At 40.9% G+C, this 12,974-nt stretch overlaps 1 protein-coding gene across 1 annotated transcript in view; it reads left to right on the top strand.

The window, feature by feature from the left end:
• Positions 1 to 11,532, top strand: part of LOC104083736 (transmembrane protease serine 11E-like) — a 36,487-nt gene extending 24,955 nt beyond the window's left edge. The window contains exons 6-9 of the mRNA XM_009587341.1: positions 7,648 to 7,843; positions 8,659 to 8,918; positions 9,699 to 9,841; positions 11,371 to 11,532. Coding sequence (XP_009585636.1) covers positions 7,648 to 7,843; positions 8,659 to 8,918; positions 9,699 to 9,841; positions 11,371 to 11,532 — 761 coding nt within the window. The remainder of the gene's footprint in view (positions 1 to 7,647; positions 7,844 to 8,658; positions 8,919 to 9,698; positions 9,842 to 11,370) is intronic.
• Positions 11,533 to 12,974: the final 1,442 nt, after the last annotated feature.

Genomic DNA, 12,974 nt, shown 5'->3' with positions numbered 1-12,974 from the left:
AAGAGTGTTAGAGTAGAGCTATTATCCCCACCTCTATCTGCACTGCAGGACAGATGCACTCTGTGACATTTCTCTCAGCTGCTCAGGTTGGTGACCTACTGAAACTTGACAGAGATCCTTTTTTTGCCTGCATGCACTGTTATTACCCTAAATAACACTCAACTAGGTGAGCCCTCTGTTTCTGATGCAGCTGAGAATTTTGTAATTCTCTCTCTTTTCGAGGAAGTCGTTATTAAAATGTGACAAAGGACAGTGGGGAAGACGCTCCCTCTACTCCCTGGTGCATTTCACAAAGCTGTGCTTCAAATGCACGTCCAAGAATGTGTTATTAGTACTGAAGCACATACTTTTTCTTAAATTTTTTTGTGTTTACAATCCTCTCCTCCCTTCATACCCCATTTAAGATAATCTCTACCTTGCCTTTTCTTTGCGAAAAAACAACTTACACAAGCAAAATGTGGGAACTTGATATAATAGAGGATGGAACATGCAGTTTGCCTTTGAAGCTAGCAGTTATATTATGACATATAGAAAATCACGGATGGAAACGTTTAAAGAAAATCAAGCTTCTTGTGGGAATCAATATCTGTGAAAAATTATGTAACTGGGTAGAGCTGTATCAGGTTTTTAAAACTGATTTCTCATCTTTAATTTTGCAGCCATCTGTGGCCCTTTCCACACTGAAAATGCATAATATCCCCTAATAATGCATTTGCTTGCCTTACTTGAACATTCAATATAATGTCTGGTCCATTTATGTCACGAGGGTTCTACCTGTTATTTTCCTTTTTAGAGACGTGGCAAAGCAAGCACATTTTCTGTAGGAATCTCTGAATCCCTCAGAGAGAAGTGCTCACATTCACTCTGCAGTTAGCTATGAACTTGCAAATGTTTAGATGATTGCCAAATAGGTCCATGGGCTTTGGGCACTGAAATCCCTTAACTGGCTATTGCATATAAACAATTAGCAAAATAAAGATGCTTTCCTGCTCTTGCTTATTTCCCTTTTCTTTCCATGTTTGCTCAAACACATATGTTGAGGAGTAAAAAAGTTATTTACTGATAAGTTATTAATCTTAAATAGTAACTGCAAGTCGCTATTCTCATTAGTTGGAAATTAAGACCAATAACTTGTGTTTTAAGGTTACTCTGTTTACTAAATATGCAAAATAACTGTATTAACAAAATTTCTTGTCCAGTTGGAGAACAGAGCCCTCTTCTGAAAGATGGAATCCCTAAGCCATGTTTAATAGATTGTTGTGATTTTAATTTGAACATTAGTTTTCTCTTTTAAGTTAGGCAAGCTTTAATTAAATAGCAAGTTCAATTTTACAAGTAGGCAATGCATGTTCAAGTTGAACTTGTTCTTGTTTACAGTGGAAGCCTGAACACTGTTTTCCTAAATGTGGCACAACCAACTATTTTTGCAGCTGTATGTGGTTGGGACCAGATAGGACACTTTAATTGTTACTAATTGATGCTTTTTCTTGGTAGTGCAAACAACTAGGGCAACTAGTAAATGAGCAGGGCAGCGAAATTCTCTCTCATGCCTTACAAGTGATTGCTTCAAGGCAGGGCTTACAGTATGTTGGCTGGCACAATGTGAACAGCTATGCTGTTGACCAGGCCAAAAATGTCAAGCTATGAAGGCAAGCCCCTAATGAGGTAAGCCAGTAAGCAACCTGATTTTCAGCAGTATCGTGTAAGCCAAAGTGCTCCCTGCTTTTGATGGGATCTACTGTGGGCTCAGCTTATCTGAAAATAATGTCAGTTAGTTCAGGTTTCCAAACACATACGTGTGCTCTGGGTTTGGGATCTTGGTTTTGAGTCCTGGGTATTGTGCCCTTAGTTTCACCTGATCGGGGTTCCCGGGCCTGTTGCCAGACAGACCTGCATTCACTTCTTAAAAACTCCCTTACGTTGATGTTTTCTCCATTGCTGTACTGTTTTCTTTAGTATTTGTGTTCCAGCTCCACTGTGGGATACATGGTCAGGGCACTGTATCTGGCAGATCTCTAAAGCAAAGCAGTGCCCCTACCCTGGTGAATACAGCATTGAATTTACTGGCAGGCGTCACTGCCCTTTTTCCTTCAGCAGTGGGTGGGTGAGTGGGAGAGTACATCAGCTGCATAGCCATGATATATTATAAAATATGCTAAAATGCAAAGCTGCACAGACATGCTATTTAACACTTGCAGTGTGTGTGTGGAAGACTTGGTTCTCCAATTACACCTAAGTCAGTCCAACTGCAAGCAATGGGTAAAATTTTGCCCACGTGAGGTTTGTACTTTTTTCTAGGTGCCTCGTAAAAAGGCAAACAGATATAGACAGATGCCTTGCAGAACAGCTGTGTGACTCACAGCAAAACTCAGTGCAGTGAGAACATGCCAATTGAATTGCTTCCCAGCACTGCGCTTGAACAAGCTGGTTGTTCTTTTGTCTTCTCGATGAGCTTTGCAACATAATGTAAGTGTTAATAATTGACTACAGGCTTTATAATTGGGCATTATGAGGTAAATGTCTCTCCACCCAGAGAGAAGGCAAAAGTTATTCTTTCATTGTTGATTACATTTTTTGGTTTCTTACCAGTTTCCAGCTATAAAATACTAGAAGGACTGAAATGATGAGCTAGTTTTGAAGGTTGCATGAATTTCTAAGAAAATATTGGATGCTCATCACAGTTGAAATAAACAAGTAGGGCCAGATTTTTCAAAGCACTTCTTGCCAATATAAACATATAGGTGAAGTAGCCAAATCCTTAGCACAGCTCACCACCCACTTTTGTTTCCTCACTTTGTAACTTACCAAACAGTAATGTTTACACCACTGCTGAATCCCTCTGAGAGCCTAGCTTTTACTGTCTGGTATTACTACGTTTTGATGCAAGGGATCTTGGCAACAACCAACCATATTATCCATGGAAATTCACAGAATATAACTGACATTCCTGAAATGCAGAAGTACCTGTACTTTAAGGTTTTTCCTCCTTCTTTCATAGGAATTGAGAAAGTACAAGTGAGCGTTTTTACTGAAAGGGGACCTCGCAAGTTGTTGCTTGCCCACCAGTAAAACTTATTTATCTTTATTATGTGAACAATTCCTCTTTATAGTGAATAAGATTGTGTTGCTATATAAATGTCCAATTACAACTTACCTCCCATACTTACAAAATAAAGCAGCGGCTGCGTGCACATACGGCAGCCCTAGCACTGCCTTTGCTCTGTAACATTGCCCTCAGTCAAGCTGTACATGCACTGGAGTTCTGTTTGTTTCCTTTTTCCATCATAATCTGCTTAATGTCATATTAAGAAATGAATGAGTACATGTCTAGTAATGGTGGATTGCTAACATGCAATTCACCCTGCATACCAGGAGGAGTGTCAAGCCCACAAGCAAAACACAAATGATACAAGCACAATAGGTGACAAGTATGAACCAGAGCCCTTTGCATTCAAAAGAGACTCCTCCTGGCTTGGTGTGGTTTTGGATCAAAACTAGGATATTATTCTGTGTCACTGCAAAGAGAAAAGAGAAATGAAGTAAGTGGATAAGGACAGGGATCTGCTGAAAAAGGCTATCCAGTTGCAAAATGTGAAGTTGTGGATGCTGTACAAGAATCACTATATAATTTAAAAATCATATTGAAAGTGTGATTTTTTTTTTTTTTTTTAATTTTTATTTTTAAAATTTGTTTTGACTGCTGGCATCTAAAATGGTAGCTCTAGTAAAAATAGCATTCTGGAAGAAGGGGAATAGACTTATACCTTGAGCCAATGCTTGTTACTGTCAGCATAAGCATACTGTATTTTCCATAAACATACAACATGCATATTAAAGCAGGGAATGTATTGCTAGAACCTGCTGTGCTGTGCAATAAATTGCTATTAACTATCTCTTTTAGTATTAATAGTGTACCAGACACCCTGTTGCTCAGTAAGACAGGAGAAAGGAGAGTGAGCCACTGCTAGTGTAAGCTGGCATTGCTGCAGTGAAGTCAGTGCCTTCTGATCTCAGAGAGGGCACAGACTGAGTACCAGATCTCCTCTGGCCCTCACTCCGGTGCAAAATGCGGCCAGTTGATTTTTTACAAAAAAGGAACTTCAAAACTTTCCACTGTAAAAACTTCTCCCCAACAGAATTATGGATCTTGAGTAATACAGGACTTGTTTTGTCTGTACTCCCCTCCAGAAACATCAGGGTCCAGCAGGATGGGGGAGACCCTTTGCCTGGTCCTCAGAGGATATTGGCTGCTGGAGAACAGCAAGCAGGAGTGCAATAGCCAGCACAAGAACGTGACCACATATGAGCTACGCTGGTTTCTCTAGCAGCCCCCCTCAGCCGTACCTCCTGTCGTGGTACCTCCTGTGGTGCCCTGTACTCAAATAGCTGTCGGGTGGGATAACCATGCAGGTGGGAAACCTTGTCTGTGCTGTCCTGGCCTTACCTTCACTGTTTGTTTGTTTCAGATATGGAGACAAAAAGAGCAGAAGCCCTCTTCAATGACAGTAAGTGAGGGCTTTTTAAGCCTGGGAAATCTCCGATTGTTTTAATTAGCATTAATAGTCTCTGAGCACTTTTCCTGGCCCTTAAAAAGCCTTTTCTCATCTGCATGTCTAATGAATGTGACCTTGTACTTCACACAGATGAGCCGTGTGTTTAGAAATCCTGCTCAGTCACGAGGAAGCCTTTTTCATTAGTGTCTTCTGGGATACTTAGGAAGACTGGCTTTAAAATAGTGGTGATGGGGTAAAAATCCCTTCTAGAAGAAGTCTACACCCACTGCTGAGTTTCCTGGTCAGCTTTTTTGCAGTGGGATGTTCCTTCTGTCAAAAAGATCAGCAATTCTGTGAGAAAAGAGCAAACTGAGAAAAGAGCAAGTGCTGAGGGCTCTATAGAAATCCCCAGTGTGAGGCAGAGAGGAGAATGCAGGTCCTGCTGCATAAGTGCCTATGGCACGCTTCTGCCTCCAGAAGTGCTGGTGTGGAAGGTGGAGGGTGCATCTTAAATGTAAACCCTGCCATCTAGGAAACAGAGGACTTAGCCAGTGAGGGCTGAGCACTGTAATGTTCAGGATACTTGTTTATTTACTAGCCTCATCCAGTTGCTGTTGGTACCACTGAGAGTTTTTACACTGTGTCTGCTTAATTGTGTATTTGGAAACACAGAGACTAAGCCATGTTTCTGCATGAAAGCTAAGACATTTCACATGACTGCTAGGTGTACATAGTAAAATTGAGTGAGCGAGGAGGACTTCCAATAAATAAAGGAACTTAATTGCTTGGGCTAGTTGACTGCTTTGATGTCAGGCACAGCAGCTAGCTGAAAGGTGTACTACAATGTGCTAAAGGCAGGAGAGTCCTTATCACGGATTTGAGTGCATTTTATATTTAAGCAGATTATAGTTAGAAGCAAACTCTATAATAAATTGATTAAAACATGTACTTAAATAGAATACTTTGTCAAATGTAATCCTGCCTGCACAGGGCAGACGCCCTGTCCTCTGCCTCCCTGACGTAAAGCATTAGAACTGCATCCTGGAGCAGCGACTGCAGAATCTGTTTCATATACGCTTGTCTTGGATGCTGTAGCATAACAATTAATCTCTACCTTGCTACCTGTTTTTTTCCTATACGCACATTAAGTGATGAGATTTACACCTGAACACGTACCAGCATGTTGTTCAATTGGTGCTTTAAGGATGGCAGCCTAGCAGAGACCTCTAACACAGCCTGCAAGTGAGAAGTATCCCAAAAGCCGATAGGATTGGGCACATGCAGAAGAGTTTGGAATAATGGCTTTCTGTGTGCACTCAGAAATTGGGAATATGTCATTTTCTTTAGTGTGCATTGGAAATATACGGAAATGTATAGAAGTTACATGAGCCTGTGATTATAATGAAAATGTTCTGGATTTTGGAATGGCTAGTAGCACAAAATTGTTCCTTATGGAAATGTAAGGCAGTATGATTGGTCTTCTCAAGGTATTGCTGTAGGATTAAGTTGAGGTAGTTTGTTTTAGAGATGTTTTAAAGCTTTCAGAGAAGGATATCCGCTTGTTTGGAGATTTATTAGTCATAAAAAGCCATCTTTGCTTACAAGTTGGGTTTTTTTTAACTCTGGGAAGGTTTGCTCTGTTCCTCAGCAGCTGGCTGTCAAGTAATGGAAGATTAAATAACATCACTTTTTGGATCCATTTTAGGTGCTGGTGTTCTGGGGCACTGATGGAACTGTGAGTTTTTCCCTGAGTTTTGAACATTGACGGCTCAGGTCGTTGATAGGACTGTACAGTTTTAGGACCAGTAATTGAGGATTACCAATAGCTTTTAGGAGGGAAACATGCTAGCGCAGACAGTCTTATCGATTATGGTATATTCTCCAGTTTTCCTTTCACATGGAAAGTTTTGGAGAAGTAGATTTAGATTTCACTGATTTCCTTCATTATGGTTTTAAATCTCAGAACAGGGCAGACTCTACACTGAGCACGTGAGCTTCTCAATATTGTATGACTTTTTTTTCCCCAAATTCATGAACAGCTTTCAATCTGCTGTGTTAAGGCTGCTGCTTTTGACTATGAGGTACTGTTAACATAACCTTGTGCAGATCCTAGCAGGAAGGGGCAGAGGTTACACTCTGCGTGGCTCCAGTGTTTTGCCTCTGAGGACTTCAAGGGCCCGATGGCTGGCAGCCCTTCAGTGACGTACTACTCATTCCTCCTTTGTCCCCCTCTGGGTCACTGTCTGCAGGAGACAGACAGTGCAATGGTTTGGATTGTGTTGTCACTATGCAAATAATTCTTAGCTCTGTCTCTTTTTCAATGAATTGGGATAGTCCTGTCTATCAACCTTCCTAATGTCTAGCTGAAATCGGGGCCTGGATGAAAACTAGTGGGTCTTGGTCCAGGTAAGATGGATTGGATGCTGTTTGGATGGGAGAAGACAGCTGAAGGAGCTCTGTGCATTGAGGAAGTTTCTAAAGCTACTTTAAAGGGGGAGCTTCAGCTGCTCCTGAATATCCTGAGTTTAGTGGCTGAAACCATGGATATTTTCATCTCTCTCTGGGTTTGGAGGATAATACTTTTTGTCATGGATGCACACCGTGCTGGAGGTATCCATGCCTTTGTCATCTCTGGCTTGGATTAGTGTGATGCTCTTTGCCTGAAGTGTCTCTCCAGGTCTACTTGCAGACTGCCATTTATGCAATCCGCAATTGCCTGTTGACATCTTGCTGATGTAATCTGCATGCACGCGTGGTAAAAACCCATGGCTTGGATCATTCCCATCTTAGATTTTGCCTTGTTCATGTTTTATCCTAATGACAAATTACCTGGGACATTAAAGTTGGCAATCCCTGTATTTGGGAATTGTCCTGGGTGTGTGGTGAAAGTTTTGATTCCTGATTTGGGCTGCTTACGCAGCTAAGCCTGAATGGTTGACCATCATGGCTTTCCATAATAGTCAGTTGTTCATTCAGGCTTCTAACAGAATGGGTTGTGCATGAGGATCTCTGATGTGGGGGGCTGGTGGAAGGTATGTTTTCTTGTTGACGTTAATGCTGTTAGAGAACCTAGGTGGTGTGTGTAATTTTACATATGTTTTCCATAGCCATTGGCAGCCATATTTACTTTTTTTCTCTTTCTCCTTTTTGACAGTCTGTGGGTTACGGCAGAATAGATCAGTCAAGTCAATGGCAAAATCATCATCGTTGCGAATAGTTGGCGGATTGTCTTCTGCAGAGACCGGGGACTGGCCATGGCAAGCTAGTTTGCAGTACAATAATATCCATCGCTGTGGTGCAACACTCATCAGCAATACATGGCTTGTATCTGCAGCTCACTGCTTCAGAGAGTAAGTTCCCATCTTAGAGAGAATCTGCAGCAGAATGTGCCCCATGTGTATCAAGTTGTGTGGCTTTCCAGATTTGCACCACACCCCTGGCTCTTTCCAGGGGAACAATTTTCTGCCTTGGAGGAGAAAAGTCAGGGTTAAGCAGACCCATCACTTTAATGTTTCAATGAGAAATTAAAGACTGACTCTTTGGAGCAGAACTGGCAATTGTACGAGTGGAAATCAATAGTCACTTGGCAAAGAAGTGCGGAAAAGGTAATGTGACTGAAATGGCAGAGTATTTGTTTCCTATTGCACTAAATGTTTCTAAAGGTGTTTCTTCATGTCACAACTAGGTTGCTGCCACTGCAGGCTGCCACCAGAAGTTATAATCCCACATTCCTACCCCTCCATTCAGCCATGCACTCCCAGCACTTTTTTGTTTCAAGCATGGCAACTGTGAAGCTGCAGGGCATGTAAGAAGGAACAGCTGATTCAACAGATTATTAACATGCAAAAAGAGTAATGGAGATGGAGAGTTTTCTAGCAGAAGAGCTTTTTGATTTGATTACACCCTGCAGCCACACAATGGCTAGATCAGGTACAAGGAGCAGGGGAGGAGTATGAGACTGGTTGAGGAGGGAATGCAGGATTGCCCTCTTCTAGCAGCAGCCCACGATTACACGGGACACAGTATTATGGAAAGTGATGGATGCCTTAAGAATCTAATAGGGAGCTGGCTTGAAGGAGCTTTACCATAAAGGTGCTCAGCAAGTTTAAAGTCCCGAACACTTATATTTACAGCTAAATACTTACAGCACTCTTACCTTTTTCAGCATGAGTCACCCTCAGAAGTGGACTGCTACTTTTGGAGCTCTTTTGAAGCCACCAAGTTTGAAACGATCCGTCAAGACTATTATTATTCATGAAAAGTATCGCTACCCAGAACATGATTATGACATTGCACTTGTGCAGCTCTCTAAACGAGTTGAGTTTACGAGTAGCATACACCGCGTTTGTCTGCCTGAGCCATCTCAGACTTTTCCGTACAATATTTATGCTGTCATCACAGGCTGGGGAGCACTTACCAATGATGGTGAGTCCTGAGTCTACCAGGCGACCTGTATGTTACATAAACAGAGGCTCTGATCTACTACTGAATTGATACCGCTTCTGTAACCCTATGTTGCATGGCAGCAAGCCTAATGCTTTGTCTATATGCAATAGGTTTGTTTAATCGTAAGCAGCAGTTTCTTGTTCTAAAATTAGACTGGACAAAGACAGAGCCTCAATTCACTGAAGCAAAAACAGGAAGAAGACTGTTCTTTTTCCAGCCTTTCCATTTCATATTGTAAATTCTTAAGACAGGTAGTCCAGCCATGCATGTGTTTATATAGCATCTAAAAAATATTTTCCCAGTGCTAGCCAGAAGCTACAGGTAATTCTGTGGGCTTTCAGGTACATGTGCAGACTGAGCTGCAGATGGTGACTAACCCACGCTCGCACTCTTATCAGGCCACACCAAGAGTAGATTTAGCAATGGAACAAAGATGTCTTCATTTCGTATCATCTGCCCAAATTGCTAGGTAATTTGTGTTCCATGGCATTATATGGAATATGTATAAAATATATGGTTTTACACTTAAGGCACTACGTACCATGCAATCGTTTCTTCTATCTTAATGGTACAGTTCCTAAGTGAGACTATGAGTACATACATTTTCCTTAAGGGCCTAACCTAGACAGATCAAGCAAAACCTCCACATTAAACCAAGTCAAGCTGGTCCTTCATAAGAGAACATTAAATGCTCTTCCTGTATCTTCACTACTGCGAAGTAATTCTGTTGATAAATACCTAAACTATATTTTCCCTCAGGTCCAACTCCAAACGCTCTTCAGGAAGCAACAGTGAAACTTATCAGCTCAAACACTTGCAACAGAAAAGAAGTGTACAATGGGGACATAACACCCAGGATGTTGTGTGCTGGATACTTGGAAGGAGGAGTAGATGCTTGTCAGGTAACTGTAGCTGAAAATTAGAAAGGAAAACTATTTTAATGCTGACTCCAATATCTGGTTGACCAAATCTTAACTGACCGTGTATTAGTCCTTTAAATAGGCTCCATTCAAACAGGAATTAAGTTGTAAAATGAAATAGCAGTTAGTACACGTAATTTAGCACATGAACACCCTTCTAAGAGAGCTAAATTAGTATAACATTCAGAATTTAAACCTTTCATAGCATGAAATGAAATTCTTATTCTGTAACTCAGAATAGCTGCTTCTCATAATTTCTTGTGTGTGAAATCTAATTAACAATTTGCTTGCAAAGTGATATGACAAGACATTGACAGAGATACTAAATGCTGAAAGACTAAATACAAGCTAAAATTTAAATGTCTCAAGTAGCCAAGACTAGACATCTGTACAGTTGGAAGGAAGAAGTTTAAGAATGTAGCAGTTACGTTGCCAGCAAAAATGCACTATCACTCATTGAAATTAAATTCTGGACTGGATCATCTCATAACAGATCTGTTATGATACAATCTTTGGTAACAGACTTTGATCAGTGGAAGGAAAACTGTCTGAAACAAAGATAACTATAAGGAAGCTAGGTGTAAATGCAATGGTAAGAATACATGCGTAGTGCAGGTTTGCAAATGTTGCAAGGAAATGCTTATGTTCAAACAAAATATTTCCATAATGATAACTTTTAAAAAGGTAATTTCTATTTATGTTATTTACAAAGAATGTACTTCTAAGTGCTGGTTCAAAACAGACCCCTTCCAGAATCCCAGTCCTACAAATTTATGCCCAAAGCAAACTCCCTGCAGAGTAAGTCTGGGAGGCTCAATTCCCAGAATAAGTCTGAGAGGCTCAATTCCTCTGTTCCTGTCTGGCTCAGCATTGAAGAGACCTGAATAGAAGGGTGCAACTGCTGTTTATTTTAGTAAAGCATTTTGGTGGAAGACGGGGAATCTGCTCTGTCATGTGAGGATAGCCTTTCAGCCTATAAGGTTTCGAGTTTAACTGTTATTACCATGTCATGCTATTAACAGTATCTGAATTCAGCCTTTGAAAGTGGCTAACAACTTAAGGAGATACTGTCTAATTAGAAGACCAAGTTCCTGATGAAATCCTTTTTGAAAAGTTATTGCTGCAAGTGACTAAAAGAATTTCTTGGAAGGATAGTGGTTACTGTAAAAAAAAAAAAAAAAAAAGTTCCTGTTGGCTTAGATTCCTGTATATATTTGTGTTTCCCTACTTTGTACAAGGAGGAGGACAAGGCAGGTGGGAAGCAGCGTTTCACAAAACAGAAGAGAAGCTTTTTTTTTTACTGTAAACAGTCAGGAGGTTCCATGGCAAACAGGAAAAAGCCACAGACTTCTGACTGAAGTTTCAGAAACAGTCTGGATTCTGCACAAATGACAGTTCTTGAAATAGTGCTTGCTTTCTTCTCTTATTGGACACACTCTCCTGCCTGTGGACAGAATTATATTTTCTCCTCTGATCAATTAAATCTTTTTCTTCCCCTCCTCTTTCTCTAGGGGGACTCTGGGGGACCACTGGTTACTCCAGACTCTAGACTGATGTGGTACCTCGTGGGAATAGTGAGCTGGGGAGATGAATGTGCCAAACCAAATAAACCTGGAGTTTACACACGAGTGACTTATTTCCGTGACTGGATTACCTCAAAAACTGGCATCTAATTCCAAACTCGGAAATGGATTTAACCACATAGACTACGTGTAACTCACATTTGTTTGTAACACTGAAAGTTTATTTTTTTAGTATATATTCCTATGTAGTTTTGGTTGAAGCAACTTTTGCCTGCAGCAAGCGCTATCTTTGCTGTCAGAGATCCTAACCCCTTGTGAATTTATACTAAACATGTGAGATTGCCTGCCTCATCTTTGAACCTTGAAACATTCTCACTTATCAGAAATTATGAACAGACATAATTAAACTAACATTTAAAAGCTACCAATTTACCTGCTTTAAAATAAAACATTTTCCAGGGAAAAAAAAAGAAATTTTTCTTCAGCCATGGCCAAGGTCTGAAGCTAAACCTTCTTCCTCCAGTGAAGCAAATGCTGTCACAGCTGTTTTTCTAGCAAAGTGAACCCTTGATTATTATTCTTGTTAGAGACTATCATCTGCACAGACTGCAGTCGAGACCCTGGATGCTCACCCTGCTCGGTGGCCTTGATAGCTAACAGTGGATCAGCCAGGACTGAGGGTAGGTCCTAGCTAAGGAAAAGGAGGATTTCTGTGCTTGCAGTAAGTTGGAAAGGAAGAGAGAAAAGCTTGATGTTCTTTTTTCGAAGCACATTTTTAACAGGAAATTTTTTGTGGATTCTGTTAAGTTCAAGTGACTTGAAAGTGCAATTGTGGAAGTGCTTTATCACAATGCTGTGCTGCTACCTCTGTACCAGTTGCCTTCTAGATCTACTCTGTTCAAATCACAATATGCTTAAGATACAGAAACACAAGCTCTACCCGAATTTGTTTCTAATAAGTGTGTCCCCACAAACAACCTCCCTGGAAGGAAACCCAACGTTTAAATTTGTGCTAAAGGAAAAACAAATATTCACCATAAATGAACTGGGAACTACGTTTTTCGTTTAAGAAGTAAGTGTGCTTTTCCAAGGGCATGCCAGCCAGTGGAAATCATCTCATTGCAAAGAAAGCAATTAGTGATACTGTCTTGCTTCATTGATGGATTAATCTCTGCCATGAAGGAATATGATCCTGTCTTACGAGGCTGAAGAGTAATTTCATACTAAACAACAGTCCCAATAAGAACTTCAGAGTAAATGCAATCCTTATACACTGATTAGCCACTTTTCCTACCTCTGTGCATGACATCTCATGGATTGCTGGTGAAAGGGGGTCCAGTGACGTGACTATTACTGTCCCCTAGAGCCCAGGCCTTCAATATGAGGATCCAAAAATGTCACTCCAGTACTGTCTCCTGCGGTCTTTGAATGGCCACCGGACTGCTTAGGTTGCGAATGCAGGACTCACAGGAGTCTGTATGAGACATGAAAGAAGCTGCAAGCCCTACAGCTGAACCTACTACAGCTGAAAATTTCTCCGAAGCATCCTGCCTCCCCTTCTGCTCAGGAGTAGGTCTCTCCTCAGCCTTCCT

The sequence above is a fragment of the Fulmarus glacialis genome, unplaced genomic scaffold (assembly GCF_000690835.1).
Source record: "Fulmarus glacialis isolate BGI_N327 unplaced genomic scaffold, ASM69083v1 scaffold1371, whole genome shotgun sequence".
NCBI classification, from domain to species: Eukaryota; Metazoa; Chordata; class Aves; order Procellariiformes; family Procellariidae; genus Fulmarus; species Fulmarus glacialis.
The sequence above is the reverse complement of the archived record's forward strand: the minus strand, read 5'-3'. Positions and strand labels throughout refer to the sequence as shown.